Source organism: Nerophis lumbriciformis, linkage group LG12 (genome assembly GCF_033978685.3).
Source record: "Nerophis lumbriciformis linkage group LG12, RoL_Nlum_v2.1, whole genome shotgun sequence".
NCBI classification, from domain to species: Eukaryota; Metazoa; Chordata; class Actinopteri; order Syngnathiformes; family Syngnathidae; genus Nerophis; species Nerophis lumbriciformis.
Genome location: NC_084559.2, coordinates 30796481 through 30818145, shown reverse-complemented (window position 1 = coordinate 30818145; position 21665 = coordinate 30796481). Strand labels below are relative to the sequence as shown.

General features: G+C 40.2%; 1 protein-coding gene across 1 annotated transcript in view; it reads left to right on the top strand.

Annotated features, from left to right (window-relative positions):
- gas2l1 (growth arrest-specific 2 like 1) overlaps positions 1 to 21449 on the top strand; it is an 85097-nt gene extending 63648 nt beyond the window's left edge. Inside the window, exons 4-5 of the mRNA XM_061986339.1 lie at positions 4342 to 4609; positions 18082 to 21449. Of these exons, the coding sequence (XP_061842323.1) occupies positions 4342 to 4609; positions 18082 to 19894 (2081 nt within the window). The 3' untranslated portion in view covers positions 19895 to 21449. The remainder of the gene's footprint in view (positions 1 to 4341; positions 4610 to 18081) is intronic.
- The last annotated feature ends 216 nt before the right edge of the window (positions 21450 to 21665 follow it).

The window sequence follows — 21665 nt, the reverse complement described above, 5'->3', positions numbered from 1 at the left end:
ACGCCAGCCAAAAACTCATTCGTCCAAGTTTGTAATGGAAAATGTGCTTTAACTTCTACTTATTATTATTACTCTTTAGAAGCCCGTCCAGTGTGATGAAGTCATGCACGTCTGGACAACTGACGCAACTTGCAATTATTTTTACTTGTGTTACATTGTTGACCACATAGGTCAAGAGCACACTTTAAAGGGAAATGTTGCCCATCATCCACAATCCCTATGTGAGTCAAGAACACACGTCTTTCTCTTTTTTCTAAATAGTGAAAAACTGCTAGTAGGAGGCGGCGGCTAACGGTGCAGGTGATAGGATTCATCTAGTCCACCTATAAAGCCGTCTAAAAACATCAAAACACTGCCAAAAATGCTCCATTTACATGCCGTGATCTGCATATCAACCAAGTTATAGCGACATTGAAGTTACAAATAGTGTTTTAAGGGAACAAATTTAACAAATAAATGTTTATATTTGTCACAATTACATGTTATAATGATAAATGATAAATGGGTTGTACTTGTATAGCGCTTTTCTACCTTCAAGGTACTCAAAGCGCTTTGACACTACTTCCACATTTACCCATTCACACACACATTCACACACTGATGGAGGGAGCTGCCATGCAAGGCGCTAACCAGCACCCATCAGGAGCAAGGGTGAAGTGTCTTGCTCAGGACACAACGGACATGACGAGGTTGGTACTAGGTGGGGATTGAACCAGGGACCCTCGGGTCACGCACGGCCATTCTTCCACTGCGCCACGCCGTCCCCATGTTAAACTGTCAGTCACAGCTGTCTCGTACATGTACATCAATGTGCAACATTATGTCATGTTTTAAAGTTTAATTAGCGACAGAAAATTAAATTTACTTACAAATTTTGGTTTCACTTCGCCCAGCAGCAGACACTCGAGCGCGCGATAAATTACACGTATGTGCGATTAAACAAATTTTTCCTTAATGTAAATGTGCTCTGATTTTAAATATATTACATGGGATATATTATTATATTGTTACACACATGGTTATTACAGTATAAAGTCATCTTAATATGTGGGCTTTGTACCGAGGATGTCGTTGTGGCTTGTGCAGCCCTTTGAGACACTTGTGATTTAGGGCTATATAAATAAAGATTGATTGATTGATTGATTGAATATATAATGCCGTTTTTTCATAGCTCATGTATATAAGACGTTTTGTGAAAAAAACAAACAAACCCTGCTTAAAACAAGACAACATTTAAACATATACCACCCATGAAGAGACTTCTGATTAGGGATATGTACCGCTCACATTTCAACCAATATGGTACCAATTCCCGGTACCTGGGAATTGATACCGGTACTTAACTGTACCAATCTTCTGCACTTTTGTGTGTGTTTATTAATGTTAATTGTTGGATAATAACACTTTATTTTATAATGTAACATTTAAAAACGATCCAATTGTTATAACTGCTGTAGAGTTGTTATATCTTGTTTTCTGATGCAGAGGAACTACTTTTCTGGCGTAGTGACGCATTGCTTTGCTCACACTGCTCCTCCGATCTCTAGCGAGGAGCCAGCTACACCGCAAATTATTTGCCATTTGCCAAGATTTAAAGTTGTATTTCTAGAAATGTCCCTAGTTTTATGATGTATTTATTTATATTTAGTCATTGACTTTTAACTTTAGCATGAATAATTCTATTTTGTCAATTCTAATTTAAAAATTTAAAAATAGAATTATTAACTGTTTAACCCTTGAGTAATGTTCATATTGTTGTTACTCAGCCAGCGTTTGTGGGTCTGATGGACCCGTTGCATTTTGTGACTTTTAATGCCTCACAATCAAACACTTTTATGTTAAAATACTGAACAGATGTTTATTGGGATAAGGTAAACATCTGATCAGTATTTTAATGATTACGTATGTTCTATTGTTTCATTGAATCGAACACTTTTATGTTAAAATACTGAACAGATGTTAATTGGGATAAGGTAAACATCTGTTCAGTATTTTAACATAAAAGTGTTTGATTGATGACTTGCATCTCATGGCAAGTGACTGTGGTGCGTTCAAGGAACCCTGATTGAAGTTCAAAACAGAGGCATCGCTATTTTTTAAAGACAAGGGGGGGTTAATTCCAAGTAGATGCACTCATAAATATAATTATAATAATGATGTATTATTATGATAATTGTTATCCTGTAATTATAATTCTACATCACATGTGTCAAACTCAAGGCCCAGAGGCAAGATCTGGCCCGCGAAAGCCTGCAAATTATGTGTATGATTAAAGCACTTCATCTTTCTTAATAAATGTATTCGTTCTTTCAATTTGGACAGAAAATTTGCACGTACTGCATACAGTTGCATGTCTTTTAAATATTTAGAACAACCTGGCCAAGCAAAAAACATTATATTAACACTGGGGTGTCCAAAGTGCAGTTTTGCTGGCCTGAAGCATATTGTTCAATAAAATAATAACAGTAAAAATAATAATAAAAATCTAAACATGTGATACGGTAACTCAGGCGTGTCCAAACTTTTTCCACCAAATGTCTCATACCCAAAAGTCAAAGTATGCGGGGGCTATTTTTTTTTTTTTTTTTAATTTTGGTTAAAAAAGATAAGAAAGGACATGATATTTCCAGTACTTAAAGACAAAACTTAGGGTCACATTTGTGACTTAGTAACAATGTATTATTATTAGTTATTCGTATAAACATTTATGCTTTTTTTCATTCTGTTAGTTTGTTTGCTCTTTTTTTTATTTTGTTGTTTTTTCTTTCTAGTGTACTAACGAACAATAGTACACTTTGTCACCTGTAACACAAATCTGACATTAGGTTTGTTTTTAAACATATCCAATGTCCGTTTTTAGCATTTCTGTAAAAAAAAAAAAAAAATTAAATGGTTCTCTCATACTTTGACCTTTTAGTATGTGGCCCTTGTTGGAAAAAGTTGTGACCCCTCTATATTATTACCAAAAATTCCAAACATTTTTGTTAGAATAAAATGCTTGTCCCCATGACTTATAATTTCAAAAGCAAGTAAGTTATCAATCAATTTGTACATCAAAAATTGACTAATCAAATCCATTGCGAATTGCATAATAACATAATAACATTATAACTGATATATATTCACAAGGAGAGCAGCTATAACTGCAATGAAACAAGTTTGACACCCCTGTTCCTCATGAATCACATATCTTGGAGACATTAAAAGCTGCATGTAAAAACCTTATTAAGGCTTGCCGTGTGTTTTAAAAAGCTACTTGCAATCATTTAGAGTGGGGTTGAGGTCCTTCAGGAGTCTAATTATAATAACAATAAATAAAGTCATCTTACAGACCAAAATCGAGCCAATAACAAAATCTTGTTTAGGGCAACACAAAGCCATGCTAGCAATTTAATTTACTATTTATATGCACAGAAAAGAGAAATACATTTGTGTTCTTGTCTCACATAAGGACTTTGGATGATGGGCAAAAAAGTGTGGTTCCTTTTTAAATGAGGACCCGAATATAAAAAACCCAAAACCAGTGAAGTTGGCACATTGTGTAAATGGTAAGTAAAAACAGACTACAATAATTTGCAAATCCTTTTCAACCTATATTCAATTGAATAGACTGCAAAGACAATATACTTAAGGTTCGAACTGGTAAACTTTGTTATTTTTTTTAAACATTAGCTCATTTGGAATTTAATCCCTGCAACATGTTTCAAAAAAGCTGGCACAAGTGGCAAAAAAGACTGAGAAAGTTGAGGAATGCTCCTGAAACACTTATTTGGAACATCCCACAGGTGAACAGGCTCATTTGGAACAGGTGGGTGCCATGTTTGGGTATAAAAGCAGCTTCCATGAAATGCTCAGTCATTTACAAACAAGGATGGGGCGAGGGTCACCACTTTGTGAACAAATGCGTGAACGAATTGGCGAACAGTTTAAGAACAACATTTCTCAACGAGCTATTGCAAGGAATTTAGGGATTTCACCATCTACGGTCCGTAATATCATCAAAAGGTTCAGAGAATCTGGAGAAATCACTGCACGTGAGCAGCAAGGCCGAAAACCAACATTGAATCCCCTTGACCTGCATCAAAAAGCGACATCAGTGTGTAAAGGATATCACCACATGCGCTCAGGAACACTTCAGAAAACCACTGTCAGTAACTACAGTTGGTCGCTACATCTGTAAGTGCAAGTTAAAACTCTACTATGCAAAGCGAATGCCATTTATCAACAACACCCAGAAACGCCGTCGGTTATATATAAGCATATTAACACGTGTACTGCAAATAAAAAACTGTTGTTTTTCTTTGATTGGTTTCTGTACTGAATGTTACTTTTCTACCATAGCCCATCGCTACCATCAGGCCAAAGGTCAAGGCCAGGGAGCCCAGAGCAAGTCCTCCAGTGCGCATTCGTCCCGCTCCACAAGCCCCGGTCCACACTGGCGCAACGACGGCATGGCGCCCTACAAAGTGACCTCCTGCGGACCGTGTGCCTCTTCTTCCTCCGCAAAGCCGGGCCACCCTCAGAACTCCTCTGCTGAACCCGAACCTCGTATTGTTCTTCCACGGCCGCCCAGAGACCGCTCGGAACCACGCCCCTTCAACCCTGTCAGGTGTGTGCCAGTACCGTGTGCGGATTAAAGCGCTGTCATGATAGCGGTAATCTCTCCCAGGTCATCATTTGCGCTTTTGTGCCGCCCGCACGTGCAGACAGAGAGAAAGAATCGAACATATGCACGGCAAGTGCAAATGCCAGGAAGCAGATTAGGTTAAACCAGAACAGATTTATCTAATCTCAGGTGACATTGCCTTGATAAATCCCACACAAACCGCCGCTCTTCAGCACCTTCCTGTGGAGAATATTCATCAACATGCTGTCTTTTCTCGCAAAGTCCTTTTCATTAACCGTATTTTTCGGACTATAAGTCGCAGTTTTTTTCATAGTTTGGCCGGGCTCCAGTGCGATTTATATATGGTTTTTTCCTTTTTTATTATGCATTTTCGGCAGGTGCGACTTATACTCCGGTGCGACTTATACTCCGAAAAATACGGTACTTGTTCAGACTCACTGGAGGATGATGGTCTGTATTTCGGCTCATGATATATTTCTGAAGTGGCACACGAGTGATGGGATAGTGGTGACAAAAGACGGATTAGCAGTCGTCTGTTGTGTGTAAAGAGAATTAGATTTATACATAAAGTTAAAGTCATACTAGCCTTATAATTTACAAATATGTGTTTATTTTGGCTTCGGGTCAATGTTGATGTTCATTTCTGTATTTAGCAGTGACTTAGAACAGTTGTTGTAACGGCAAGAACGAGCTCTAATTAAGTCAGAGTGGCTGTTGGATTCCAGACCAGAGAAATTGTAATGGGCCAACTATCCCTGGACAACTGTTCAAAGCTCACCGTGAAAGTAGGTCAACAGGTGGACTGGCTTGCCACGCCTGCTCATCAATTAAATTCCTGTGGATTATTCATTTACAGGCATAAAACAAGCAATCCACATATATGGCCCGGGGGCCATTTTCGGCCCACAGCTAGTTTTTGATTGGCCCTCGACATGTTCTGAATATAGGTGTATTTTATATATGAGATATAGTCTGATGGGCCGTGGGAGATTATCTAATTTGGGTTAAAAATATTTTTTGCAAACCAGTAATTATAGTCTGCAAATGATGTGTTGTTGATGAGTGTCGGTGCTGTCTAGAGCTCGGTAGAGTAACCGTGTAATACTCTTCCATATCAGTAGGTGGCAGCCTACTGATATGGAAGAGTATTACACGGTTGTCCTACCTTTGTAGATGTCGGAAACAGCGGGAGGCAGTGTGCAGGTAAAAAGGTATCAAATGCTTAAACCAAAAATAAACAAAAGGTGAGTGCCCCTAAGAAAAGGCATTGACGTTAAGCGCAGTGGTTCTTAAAGGGGAACATTATCACCAGACCGATGTAAGCGCCAATATATACCTTGATGTTGCAGAAAAAAGACCATATATTTTTTTAACCGATTTCCGAACTCTAAATGGGTGAATTTTGGCGAATTAAACGCCTTTCTAATATTCGCTCTCGGAGCGATGACGTCACGTTGTGATGTCACATCGGGAAGCAATCCGCCATTTTCTCAAACACCGAGTCAAATCAGCTCTGTTATTTTCCGTTTTTTCGACTGTTTTCCGTACCTTGGAGACATCATGCCTCGTCGGTGTGTTGTCGGAGGGTGTAACAACACGAACAGGGACGGATTCAAGTTGCACCAGTGGCCCAAAGATGCGAAAGTGGCAAGAAATTGGACGTTTGTTCCGCACACTTTACCGACGAAAGCTATGCTACGACAGAGATGGCAAGAATGTGTGGATATCCTGCGACACTCAAAGCAGATGCATTTCCAACGATAAAGTCAAAGAAATCTGCCGCCAGACCCCCATTGAATCTGCCGGAGTGTGTGAGCAATTCAGGGACAAAGGACCTCGGTAGCACGGCAAGCAATGGCGGCAGTTTGTTCCCGCAGACGAGCGAGCTAAACCCCCTGGATGTCTTGGCTCACACCATCCCGAAGATGATCAAGAGAAGAATATCGACCCTAGCTTCCCTGGCCTGCTGACATGAGGGTATGTCTACAGAATATATTAATTGATGAAAATTGGGCTGTCTGCACTCTCAAAGTGCATGTTGTTGCCAAATGTATTTCATATGCTGTAAACCTAGTTCATAGTTGTTAGTTTCCTTTAATGCCAAACAAACACATACCAATCGTTGGTTAGAAGGCGATCGCCGAATTTGTCCTCGCTTTGTCCCGTGTCGCTGGCTGTCGTGTCGTTTTCGTCGGTTTCGCTTGCATACGGTTCAAACCGATATGGCTCAATAGCTTCAGTTTTTTCTTCAATTTCGTTTTCGCTACTCTCCGCCACACTACAACCATCCGTTTCAATACATTCGTAATCTGTTGAATTGCTTAAGCCGCTGAAATCCGAGTCTGAATCCGAGCTAATGTCGCTATAGCTTGCTGTTCTTTCCGCCATGTTTGTTTGTATTGGCATCACTATGTGACGTCACAGGAAAATGGACGGGTGTATATAACGATGGTTAAAATCAGGCACTTTGAAGCTTTTTTTAGGGATATTGCGTGATGGGTAAAATTTTGAAAAAAACGTCGAAAAATATAATAAGCCACTGGGAACTGATTTTTAATGGTTTTAACCCTTCTGAAATTGTGATAATGTTCCCCTTTAACCTTGTTGGAGGTACCGAACCCCACCGGTTTCATATGCGCATTCACCGAACCGTTTTTTAGTGAAAAATAAAATGTTATTTTTTTTTCAAATTCAAGACAAAGTTATATGTTTTTTTACTGGTCCACAAAATGAACTGTGCATGAACACAGTGCCAACACAGTGCGTGAACTCCCAACAAATGACACACCAGCAAATCAGTGTGACTTCTGCTGTCGCCGTATCCATAATACGCCGATAGGGAGAAGTTTTTATATACATGATGAGTCGGGTGTGTTTTGACCTCCGCGGCGGAGGCTCCGCCGAACCCCTGAGGCCAACTCGCCGAACCCCTAGGGTTCGATCGAACCCAGGTTAAGAACCACTGCGTTAAGGGAAGGCTATGCAGAACGAAACTAAAACTGAACTGGCTACAAAGTAAACAAAAACGGAATGCTGGACGACAGCAAAGACTTACTGTGGAGCAAAGACAGTGTCCACAATGTACATCCGATCATGACATGACAGTCAACAATGTTCACACAATGAAGGATAAAAACAACTGAAATATTCTTGATTGCTAAAACAAAGTTGATGCGGGAAATATCGCTCAAAAGAAGACATGAAACTGCTACAGGAAAATACCAAAAAAAGAGAAAAAGCCACCAAAATAGGAGCGCAAGACAAGAACTAAAACACTACACACAGGAAAACAGCAAACAACTCAAAATAAGTCACGGCGTGATGTGACAGATCGTGACAGCACACCTACTTTGAGACAAGAGCTATAGTGATGCATGGTTGGTTATGATTAAGTCATATCCAACAATTGCGACAACGACTTTTTACTGTCAACTGAGTTTCATTTTTTAATGATTTCTGCTGGTGGTCTGCCTCTGGATTTTTTCAACGCAAAAAATGTGCCTTGGCTCAAAAAAGGTTGAAAAACACTGTTATAGACCACTGTTTGGAAAATTACTTCTAAAAAGTAATTAATTATAGTTACTCGTTACTTTGCCAAAAAAGTAATTGAATTACTAAGGGGATTACTCTTTAATAAGTATAATTTATACTGAGGGAAAGTAAGTTTTGTTTTACTTTAAAAAAAAAGAGTCAAATATCTAACATGTGCAGTCAGGATGTTTCATGAAATCAGAGTGTGTGTCATGATCCGTGGGTCATGGCTTGATTTACAGTATGTTTTGTGGCTTTTTTTCTATGTTTTAGTCTGTTTCCGTGCTCTACCCTCTTTCCTTTCGTTTACTTTTGGCTTCCATGGACAGTAATTCGCCACACCTGCCCTTGTTGTAGTAATTAGTGTTCCCACCAGCTGTTTTGGTTAATCACTCCCCTTTATGATGTTTCAGTCACCCAGCACAAGTCGCTGGGTCAATACTCGCTCTTGACGACACTTGCGCTTCGTCCTGTCTTCTCCACGCTTAAGTGTTTTTTCCGTATTCTCGACTTCCTTGCTGTTCACCCTTGGTGACTATTCTATACTATCCACGCTTGTTTAGCATCTGAGTTTTTGTATTTTTTGTCCTACCTTAAAGAATTAAAACAGCATTCGAGAGAACACAAACATCGCAGCTATGCCTTCCAAACGCAATAGTGTGTATGTATGTGCCTTTGAAAGGCAGTGCCTGTTGCTAAGTGACGTGCGACATCAGCGCCCAGACAGAGCAGCATGAGCTCAGCTGTGTTTGTTAGCTCAGACCCGCAGTTTGCGGGCAGTGACGGCAGCTCTGTTTAATTTTTTCAGTGGATTATGTAAGCGCTCGTTAATAAAGAAATTAAATGTGCTCCGATGTCTGTAGTCCCCTGGTCCACAAACGGGGTATTGTAGTATTGCATGCACGTCACCTCAATCATTGATTTGGTGTTCATTATTCCCTCAAAGTAATAGTAGCATATATGCGCGTGTGCTTACATGTTGTGTGCTGTGTGATGTTGCCTCCTTCTTTTTGCCATCACGTTCGTCTTAGAGTGGTGGTAGTTGGTGCTTTCTGTAGTAAAAATATATATCCTGCTCCCAACTTGCTGTGCTACTGATGCTGTCTTGTTGACATACAACCACAACGTTACAACAAACGTTTCGCTAACAGCATTGTAACGCACATGAAAGTAATTAATTAGATTACTCGTTGCTAGTCAAAGTAACAGAGTTAGTAACACCGTTATCATATAATGCCGTTATTTATATGTCATATATGGATATGACACTCACAATATTTGCTTTGTCACCCTTAGCACAAACGCAAAGATAACAATGATTTGTTTTCAAATATTTTAGGATACACACTATAATTCTGCACTAAAACGCTGTAATTAACTGTACACCTGGGATGTTAACCAATTTAACATTATTATAATTAACTATAACATTAAAATTGTGAAGTTACTGCATAAATAGGTAGTTGTGATTTTATTGTATTGTATGTAGTTACAGCATATAGTTGTGCATTTTTGTAATTAACTGTTTAATAACAACTGTGATGTTACAGCATAAACATGTCATTTTATTGCAATTAACTTAAAAACCACAAGTGTGAAGTCACAGCATATGGTTATAACTGAATTGTAATTAACTGTTTAATAACAACTGTGATGTTACAGTATATGTCATTTATTCTAACTAACTTTAAAATCCCAACTGTGAAGTTAAAGCATAGTTGTAACTGTATTGTAATTAACTGTTTAATAACAACTATGACGTGACAGTATAAACATTTCATTTTATTGTTATTAACTTAAAAATCACAACTGTGTGGTTACAGCATATTGTTGTAACTTTAGACTTAGACTTCCTTTTTGTTGTCATTCAAATTTAAACTTTACAGTACAGATAAGAACGAAATTTTGTTGCATTTGCTCATGGTAATGCAGGATAAAAAAGTCATAAGTTGCAGATTTATTGTAATTAACTGCTTATACATACAATTGCTGTTGATATTTCACAGTAAATCACTGTAAATGTTACTGAGAAAGCAATGCATTTATTATCCAGTAAGTTGCTTTAAATTTATAATGACATGTTTCACAGTGTTCTGATGTACATTGAATTAGTTTTGGCATTTTTAATATACAAAATGTATCAAAGTGGCCCTCAGCTTTATGTCATTCTTTTGTACGCGGCCCTCGGTGTAAAAAGTTTGCACACCCCTAATATATAGACTGTATTATCAAATCACAGAATATTAGAATACAATTGAAATACCTGGATGTTTTTGATCACGAGCAGATAAGAAATAGGCTAAATGTTCATGATATACAATATGAGTACTTGCAATTTCCACATCAACCTTCACTCACAGCTCTCATTACTCCAAGTGATTATACAGTCAGAGTGGACGCTCCCACCGGTGCATTGCAGTAGAACAGGGCCTAATTGAGAAATAGCAGTACTGTGTGTTTAGTTCTAATCCTGTCCCACTTGTTCTCATCCTAACGGTAATCCCCCTGGCCGTCATGGCCCACTGTACCGAGAAACCCTGAGCCTTGGCTCGGTTAGTCAGACTGCAATGTCATCAGTCAGGTTGTCATAAAGCTCGCTTTTATTGTTGGACAGTATTTTTAGACATGTATTTATTTGTGGTTGCCCACCACAAATACATTTGGACCACCACAAATAGATTTGACGGAACATAAATTAATTATAATGGGACTGACTGGGAATGTAGTTTGTCCTTAAAACTCCCGACAACTTACCAAATTTACGGGTGTTGAAATCGCCATGTAAAATCAGTGGCCTAGTGGTTAGAGTGTCCGCCCTGAGATCGGTAGGTTGTGAGTTCAAACCCCGGCCGAGTCATACCAAAGACTATAAAAATGGGACCCATTACCTCCCTGCTTGGCACTCAGCATCAAGGGTTGGAATTGGGGGTTAAATCACCAAAAATGATTCCCGGGCGCGGCCACCACTGCTGCTCACTGCTCCCCTCACCTCCCAGGGGGTGATCAAGGGTGATGGGTCAAATGCAGAAAATAATTTCGCCACACCTAGTGTGTGTGTGACAATCATTGGTACTTTTACTTTAATGCTAATTAGTAGCGTGTCTATGGCAAATCCAATGTAAATTAGCATTGAGCTAGCGCATTTTGTTTTCTATCAGGCATACTTGCTTTGTTGGCACAGACAATTGCGACATTACCTAAAGGCTGTCCTACTGAGTCTGCTCTGAGTGCTGCTTGAGTGCTTGTTTCCCCGCCAATGTTTAAGCCGTTGTTTAGTCTGCAACCGGGCGTAGCGTCACGCGCAACAAAGATATCAATCAATCAATCAATCAATGTTTATTTATATAGCCCTAAATCACAAGTGTCTCAAAGGGCTGCACAAGCCACAACGACATCCTCGGTACAAAGCCCACATAAGGACAAGGAAAAACTCACCCCAGTGGGACGTCGATGTGAATGACAATGAGAAACCTTGGAGAGGACCGCATATGTGGGTAACACCCCCCTCTAGGGGAGACAGACAAGATAGCACCTTTTGATTTTAGGTAAAGCAAATTTGATACCCATTCCTACTCACAGGCGGCTCCATAAGTTGTGACCATACTTGCCAACCCTCCCTAATTTTCCGGGAGACTCGCGAATTCCAGTGCCCGAAAATCTCCCGGGACAACTATTCTCCCGAATTGCTCCCGATTTCCAGCCGGACAACAATATGCGGACCTGAGTGAGGACAGCATGTCGTCACGTCCGCTTTTCCTCCATATAAACAGCGTGCCGGCCCAGTCACGTTATAACATCTACGGCTTTTGGAGAGTGTAATGATAGTGTTTGACCACATGGTGGTAGTAAGATTCTACAAATGACTAGGAACCAATATATAGTATGTGTGAGGTAGGACTCTATAGAGAGGAACACACCTTGTACGCACGAGTGTTGAAGTAGCGTTTGTAATATGTGATTGTGATTAAAAAGACAGTTCTACAAGTCATCCAACGATGTGTTATTTAAAACAATAACATAACATGGTACCAGGCAGGGCCGGCCCGTGGCATAGGCCGTATAGGCAAATGCTAAGGGCGCCGTCCATCAGGGGGCGCCACGCAAGTGCCACAAATGTTGGAGAGAAAAAAAAAAAAAAAGAGAAAAAAAGGTGGTACTATTATTTCTAAATACAAAAAAATAATCCCACGTTAATTAAAATGCAAAGTAAAGCCTATTTAATAGAAATATTATTTGTTACAACATCCCCCCCCCCCTGAGTGGAAATGTCGACAGCAATTGGCGCACCTTCAAGCAGCAGTTCCAACTGTACATGGCGGCTATGGCACTGCAGGACAAGCCGGATGCACAACTGCACACACAATAAGAAGGAGACGAAGCAGAAGAACGTAGAAGAGACAGTCATGGCGACGACGAGTAAGAAGAAGAAGTATGCTTGCAAGTTCCAAAATGATTGAAAACAAGAATTTCAGTTCATCCATAACAGCTCGAAGGGGAAGGGGTATGCTGCCTGCAAATTTTGTAGATCAGACTTCTCCATTGAACACGGTGGACAAATGGATATAGTCACTCATGAACGGTCAGAGAAGCAATAGGATGGACAATTCAACCCTAAACTCACTCCTTTCCTGCAAATTAAATTTCACAGATGCTGCCCAAACCTATGCTCCTTCAAAGGCTGTGCTACTGGCTGCAAAGCATTGCACTTTCAAATACAACAATGAGTAGAGGAGTGTTATGTGTGTGTACATGTGTAAATAAATGAACACTGAAATTCAAGTATTTATTTTATTTATATATATATATATATATATATAAAATAAAATAATCTCCCTAATTCGGAGGTCTCAAGGTTGGCAAGTATGGTCGTGACGTAGAGGAAAACACTAAAAGAAGCAACAAAAGAAAGTTACATTTGTATTTCTAATAGGGTTGTACGGTATACTGTACTAATAAAGGACCGCGGTACTAATTAATTAAAATAGGTACTATATTGCCTCTGAAAATGTTTTTACGGACATGACGGCACGCCGTCTCGCCGTTACATTGCTTGTAATACGAGCAAAGGCGCATGTTAGTCAAAGCACACGCACAGAGCACTTACAAGCAGGCATTGAGTGGAGACTGAAAAGGGAGAATGAACATGTTTGGCTTCAAAACTAACAATAGAGCGGTGCGCTAAAACATAGCTAGCTAGCGGCTAACGTCAATCCGCAGTCATCAGTGTTTTAGCGACTTCTAAATCATTTAACCCTCGCCTTCATGGTGACAAATAAACTGTGTTTTTTAACAAGTATTATCCCTGCAGGACGAGGAAAAGCTGAACATACTTCACTACACACCGTAAGAGGATATAGAAGCTAACAGCAAGCTAGCCCTCCTGAATGTAAACAAATGAGTGGATCTATACAAATATAGACTGTAGCGATTAAAGGTGGGATTCTTTGGGATCATCACGATTCAGGAGCTACGATTCGATTAAAAATCAGTTATTGATGCATTTTAATTTATGTGTGTAAATGCAGTTTTAAATGTCTTTTTGTTTCACTAAATAAGCATTTATCACTTGCAACATTTAAAAACTGTGCATTTTTGATAAGAAATTTCCATCACATTCATGGAAATGTGTGCAAAACTGGAACATAAGTGCCGTATAATAAAGGAGTTGGACTAATCTCTTAGTGAGGCTGCAGTCAGCCAAATTTTAGAAATGTCTTCATTACTTTATTTACAATAAATAAATCGATTATCGATTATTGACGTTTACTCATCAATTTTGTAATCGTCCATGTCCGAATTGTGATGCATCTAAAAATCGATTATTTCTCCCACCTCCAGTAACGATACCAAGTAAAAGAGCCGTATATAGTCGATACTACAATGATTATATCGATATTTTTTATTATCACAGAAACTTTTGTCATTTTTTAAAAATTGTTTATAAACTCAGGAGATAAGTCCCTGGACACAGGAGGACTTTAAATATGACCAATGTATGCTCCTGTGACGACTTGGTATTGGATTGATACCAACATTTGTGGTATCACCTCAAATTAATGTCAAGTATCAAACAACAGAGTTTGAGTTTGAGTTTGAGTTTGAGTTTATTTCGAACATGCATGCATACAACATGATACATCACAATTTCCAGTTTCTCTTTTCAACATGTTCGAAAAGGAGTAGGAAGAAGCAGAGTTTACTTAATCCTACCCCCTTTTCTTTTACATAACAGTTGCTAAAACTTTTGTTCACTTCCTGTTCTCAATTTATTCACAATATACTCCATAAGTAATCACAATATAAAATAAATAAATAATACTCGGTGAAGTAAGTTATATTTCATATGGTGAGATGAGTAAGATTATTTTGAAAATGAATGGATGGATGAAATAAATTCAGAATGTTTATCATGGTTCTTCTTCTTTGTACTTTGTAAACATTTTAAGTTTGAAGAGTTTCTTGAAGTGGATCATATTAGTACATTGTTTGATTGCTTTGCTTAATCCATTCCATAATTTAATTCCACATTGTCAAGACTTGGACTTTGGGGTTTGTTTTCCCGGAATGCAAATGAAAGTTGGCGCGGGCAAGGCGTGAAGGTAAAGACATTATTTATTTTACACTAACAAAGGAACAAAAAGCGCGCTCAAGGCGGAAGTACAAACTTGACTAACGAAACAAAAAGACTTGCACGTGGGCAAAAAACTATGGACATGAACAAAAGTCGCTAACTGTGGCATGAATAGAAAAAACTTACTTGACATGGCATGAAGTGCGCAGACGTAAACAGAGTGAGAAGCAGAAAGTCAGGGGTATGGTGTCGCCAGGGACACTTCCTGGCAACAATGGGTTTAAATTATTATTATTATTATTATTAGCCTTTATTTAACCAGGTAAAATCCCATTGAGATCAAAGATCTCTTTTCCAAGGGAGACCTGGCCAAGAGGGCAGCAGCAAGGTTACATTAAAAACAGTAAACAAATACATAAAACATCACATTTACAACATAAAAACTTGCTCACATGACACATGTGCATACAGACAAGGTAGACTGCAGTCCTTTCACAGAAGCTTTAAACTCATTCAACGTAACTAGGGTTTGAAGTTTAATGTTCGATTGTAGGTTATTCCAAGCCTTCGGTGCTGAAAACCTAAATGCTTTCTTGCCCAGTTCAGTTCTTACTTTGGGGACGACAAATTGCAGAACATTCATTGAACGAAGATTGTGACTTCCTTGTTTCTTTGTTAAAAGACAAGACAGATAAGATGGAGTGATACCCAGAATGGTTTTGTAGATGAAAACATACCAATGATTGAGACGTCGAGCACAAATAATAGTGACATGATTAAAGACAGGTGCGTGAGTCGTGAGGGCAGGTGAAAACTAATGGGTTGCTATGGTGACAAACAAGAGTGCACAATGAGTCCAAACGTGGAACAGGTGAAACTAATGGGTAACCATGGAAACAAGACAAGGGAGTGAAAAGCCAGAAACTAAAGAGTCCAATAACTAAACAAAACAAAACATGACGAAAACAAAACATGATTACACAGACATGATACACATACTGATATACTGAAGGTCTTAAGTGTTGTACGTGCATACAAATGTTTTAAATTACATTTTTCTCTAAGATTATATTTCTCCTCTTTTTTTGAGAAGAATTGTATATTCTTGGGTAGCAGTTTATAGTTTGCTTTGTGTATAATTTTAGCTGTTTGCAAATTCACTATGTCGTGGAATTTCAGTATTTTTGATTCAATAAATAAAGGGTTTGTATGTTCTCTATATCCAACATTATGTATTATTCTAACTGATCTTTTTTGTAACACCGTTAATGAATGAAGTGTACTTTTGTAGTTATTTCCCCATATTTCTACACAATAACTCAGTTATGGTAACACTAGCGAGCAGTAGAGAATATAAAGTGATTTTTGGTCTAGAACATGTTTCGCTTTATTCATTATTGACGTGTTTCTTGCTACTTTATGTCGTATATTTTTTACATGAGATTTCCAGTTCAATTTATTATCAATCATCATCAACCAGAAGAATAAGTGATTATTACATTTTAACAGAATTGTAGATAAACATGTTGAAATAGAAAATAACCAGATCCATCCATCCATCCATTTCTACCGATTGTCCCTCATAGTTTTGACAAGATAATAGAATGGTAAATGACACAATATGTTACTGCATACATCAGCAGCCAAATTAAGAGCCTTTCAAACCTGTTTCATGACTTAATGTTGAGATTGAGTTCAAGGGTGGACCCCGGGATGCAGAGAATGGAGGCAAGGTATGCGATAAAAAATGAAAATATTTAATAAGTCCAAAATGGTAACTAAGGGTGATGGGGCAAAAGTGCACACCATGGGAAATATAACAAAAGTAGTCTCTTTCAGAGGTTGGCGGAGCAAAGGTCAGGACGCACACAGCGTGGCAAAAACTAGTCCTCTCAAAACAAGGTGGCTAGGAAAACAAAAACACAACGAGGTCAATATTACAGAAATATGCGAAGGCAACATACCAGAGAAGCAGAATCAAGGTAGCACATGTCAGAGCGGAGTTCAGGAACAATAACCGGCAGGGACCAGCTGGTGGAGACGCGCTTAAATGCTACCAGGAAGTGATTAGCAGCAGGTGTGCCTCGTTGGGGACAAAAGACTGGGGAAGAAACTGACAAACCAATAGAGAAGGCAGGGAGAAGACAACAAACATAACACTTAATACTAAAAGAGAAGTTATCAAGAATGTTTACTATGTTATTTAATGCCAAAATTGTTATTTTATTGGAATAAGAAACATTATAAATGCATCATAATATTTTTTGCTAAAATAAAGCCAAAAATGTTTATTTATTTTTTTAAAGAATCAAAAAGTATCAAAATACATTTTGGTACTGGTACCATATATTGGTAATGGGACAACCATAATTTCAAAACATATTTGTTTGGCTTTTAAAAACATTTTTGCTCACTTTTTGTCCCTCCCACAATACATGAAAATGTCTGAAAATTAAATGCACATGTATCATTGTAGATTAACTACGATCAAAAGTATTGGACAGGACGTTGGAAATGTGTAAATAAAGTTGTACTTTATATAAGAAAAAAATGGGCATACAAAACGGTACAAAATGATCCTTTTATCTTGTTATCTGTCGTTCATTCATTCACCCGTAGGCCCGTAATCCTCAATCTCAACAACCACAATGCACCTGCTCCCGGTCTTTCTTACATCCGGTTTGCCGCAATGAATTGTGGAACATGCAGCATTTTAGTTAACCCTTTGTTAGGCTATGAAGTAGAAAACAACTCAATTCAGTGTCAGTGTTTCTCAAATAATCAATATCAAATACATGTATAAATGAAATCAATTCCCTTTTAACTCCATCCATCCATTTTTTACCGCTTATTCCCTTTGGGGTCGCGGGGGGCGCTGGAGCCTATTTCAGCTACAATCGGGCGGAAGGGTTGAGTACACCCTGGACAAGTCGCCACCTCATCGCAGCCCTTTTAACTCTTTAACTGTAAATACTAATAGATTAATTTATCAGCAATTAAATCAAGCATGCAAATTATGAATGATCCTCACACATGAACTATATAACCCATAAGTTACAACAATCATGGCTAATTATGCATGTTAGACAGTGACATTATATATCCACCGCCACAGATAGATTGCAGTCCTGTGGGAAATGCTGCAGCATGAAATTCCCCACAAGTGTGTATTCCCCACAAGTGTGTTGGTTCCTCGAAGGATGACTCAGACCAAGCATGATGCAAGAAATATGAGAAGTGAATGTCTACTGGGAGTGTTATGTGTGCAAATGTGCACGGGTGTGACAAATAAAGCTTCTTGAATCCTTGAATATTGGACATTTAATGATTGTCTCTCCTCTTCATGTTTCAGGAATAGGGAGACAAAGCTGCCGGTGACCCGTCGTCTGTCAGCAGACAGTGACTCTTCCACAGCTTCCTCCAAAGGAGGAGGAAGTGGACGCGCCTCCCTCGGTGGGACACTACCCCGCTCTAGTGAAGAAGTCGTCCTCCTTGTCAATCGCAAGGAGGGCAAGCATGTGATCGAGAGGCCCGGGAACCAGAGCTCCCCTCGTAGCGCGTTGCCCCGCGCCCGTAGTCAGTCTCGGGAGCGTTCGGCGCTCACATCGGTACTGAAACCTAGCCCGCCGCAAGCCTCCGACGGCGTACGGGGCTCGCGCACGGAGAGGGGTCGATCCCTTGCAAACGAAGGCCCCAGAAGGTTCCACGCTCCCCGCTCTCACAGCCAGGGTAAGGTGCCTGCACATACTCGGTCCACTGAAGTCATAGCAGGGCCTGGTCCCTGCCACAGGGAACCTCTACCGGCAGAGAGACGGGAGGACTTTCGCAACAAACAGATTCCTCCTTCTTCCCCTAGAATCAGCGGTGTGTTCTCCAAGAGGCAATCATCCTCGTGCTCCAACTCCCCCATTAAAGGAGTCCAAAACAGCCCCAATAAAAAGTCAGTAAACACGCCTAGACCTCCTCGCTCACCATCCACAGGAAAAGGCAGACTGCTGCCCCCGGTTACTTCAGGGGGGCGCCGTTCTCCTCATTCCTCCCCACGGAATACTCACCATCAACCCGCACGCGCTCTCCGATTGTCCCATGGCGCTCGGCCTAACGGGCGAAGCCTCGGTAGGAACTGTTCTGGGCTGGATCATCAACAGCCTGAAGGGGAAGGATTGGGCCTCCAGATGCTTCCATCGCTGGACCCCCAGAGAGAGCAAGACCTGTATCGCAGCTTGGAGGCCGAGTACTTAGCCAATACAGGACAAACCAGAGGAATTGGCCTACATTGTCCTAGAACTCAGTCAGTGCCAACACTCACTGATTGCAACATCACAGATTCTGCTTATTCCTCCTCGAACTCGTCCTCTTCCTCCTCGGGCACCAAGATAGGTGCCCTGCCGAACCTAAAGGAGTCCAAAAGACCCCTAGAAGACCCCTTGAATCTACTTACCTTTGGGGGATCACACACATTTGGTCAAGGAGAGACTGAACACTGGAGGGGGTTTGGTTTGAAGAAGCTCCCGGCCATTCCTAGCGTATCCGTGGAGGACCCAAAAAGACTTGTCCACCAGGGAGCTCCTCAAGTTATGAATGGAGACCACGGCAGTCCTCCTCCAGAGGGCCAACCAGATCCCGGCTGGCGCACAACTCCACAGAATCCCCATCTAAGCTTACCGTATGATGCACACAGCGATGACAGCGATGGAGTCCCGCCCCCACAGACCGTCCCTCCGTCCGAGGACTGCTCCTTCCAGGATTCATCCAGCGAAAACTCCTCCATGTGCTTCAGCCTCAGCGAGTCACACTCCGAATCCCCGCCGCCGTCGTCCCCCCTCGCCAACGGCGACACGTCTATAGACGGGCCGCACGCTAAAAAAGAGCTAAAGAAGAGCGACAGTTTGATTTCAAAGCACAAGCTGACAAAGATGAGACCTCGCGCCGACAACGGGCCGGCAAACAGTCCCTCGCGTATCCCGACGCTTGTCAGCTTCAGGGACGCGCAGGTCTCACCCTGCCGCACGCCGCCACTCTCCCCTCAGACCTCCCGCCGTGGCCCTCGCAACATCCTGATCACCGATGTGGTTCGTCCGCAACCTTGTTCTCCCGCCATGGGCTGCAAAGATCGCACCTTCCCTGCCAAGTCCGGGAGCTTAGACACTGAAGCTTGGATGTGAGACTACTGGGTAAAAAAAAAAAGACTGTATTGCATGTCACATTGCTTTTATTTTGCACTCAAGCCAAAATATTTATTACCAAAGGAACATTTTTGCCAATTATTTGTAACATTTGCAGAGCAACCATGTGCCCCATGAAGGGGTGTGGTCAAGTGCCAGAAGGTTTAAAAACTGTCCAGAACATACAACTTTGGCGCCCTCTTGTGGTCTGTTTTGGCCTTGCAAGTCACCCCCTTCCATTTTAGAAGTCTGGATTGGACTCAGCATACATTTTCCAATACACACATGTTTTTTGTTAGATGCAGTAAATCCATTCAAGGTCATTAGGCTGTTATTATCACTGACATAAATGTGCTTATTTGCCTCCAACCAAACTGTGTGATAGACATGTACAGCTTAGAGTGAATGTGTAAATATACAAACTACATGTTTTTGTGCCCCCGCTGAGCATTGTGGGTGCATTGTGTATATAAGATGGCAATGTACATAGCTGGTGTATTAAGACGTCCTGGGCTGCCTTAGCTATGCAATATCGGTGATAAAACAACAACAACAACAACAAAATTGCCTTGACGATTCCCTTTTGCCTTAAAATATTCTCACAGGTTTAAGTTTTGAATGTTTTCGTTACAAAATCACTACATGGCCATCATGAATGGTTATCAGAATGAGAGAATGTTGGCCAATTTGAATTCAATGTACAATTCATGCCTACCAATCCAAATGTGGTCATAAGTGCAAAAACAGGCCTATCGTCCACAGGAGAAAATGTTCTGCTGCTAATTGATCAAAAGCCTCTTTTCAGATTGATAAGGAGTGATTTTTAAAGCTGCACAAACACCGCTATGTAACACGATTTAAAGGCTTCCGCTACAGTTCATTCGAAAGTGGAAAAACGGGGAGGATTGTTGGTGTCAGGGCCTTTCAAAATGGTTATATTAGCAGCAGTAACAACACGAGCTATAATTTGTGTAATGAAATTGGATTAATGAGACATTTCAGGCCACTTAACTGGGTTTACAAGGACTGTGCATATATATACATGTGTACATATTGAATGAGCGCAATGAAAGATGGTCCTATTTATTTATTTATAAAGTGATGTCTCACTGGTACTGTAAATGAATGCTGGACGAAAGAAGGAAAAAAAACATGTATTTCTGTGCTTCCTTTATTTAATTTTAATTGTTTTAAAAAAAAATCATACCACTTTCAAACTGTTAGTTGTTTAGTAGACTTGCAAATCTGAATACGTTATTTTTATCTTGTAAAGGTCTTTAAAATGGGTTAAATACAGATAAAAGTCTGTCAGCAAAGAGAGTCAACTTTTCAATCTAATCTGCAACTTAACGGTCTTTTCTCTGCCCCCAAACCAGCAAAATCTGAATGTTCCGAATTGTCTTCGACGCTGATGCCTAAAGTCGGTCTATTAAATGCACAACTTGTGAACCTTTTGATGTACAAAGAAAACTGCAATACTTCACAGTGGTTGTTGTTTCTTTCACAGGTGAAAATGCTGTGGCGTTGTTCTTGTAATAAATACTTTTCTCTGAAGTTTAAGAATGAACAGAACTATGTTGTCGTTTTTGTCTTTGCAGGGTTTGAATGGAGTGTTCATGCCAGAGGTGTCGTCTTGTTCATGTGTGCGGACCAGTTAATATGACGTCATCATGTATTTTACGTCACAGCATAAGCACTACGATCATTACATTCCACCAGTGTAGAGCCCTCACCATGCTATTACATAAGTATCTATATGTAAGTATGTAGC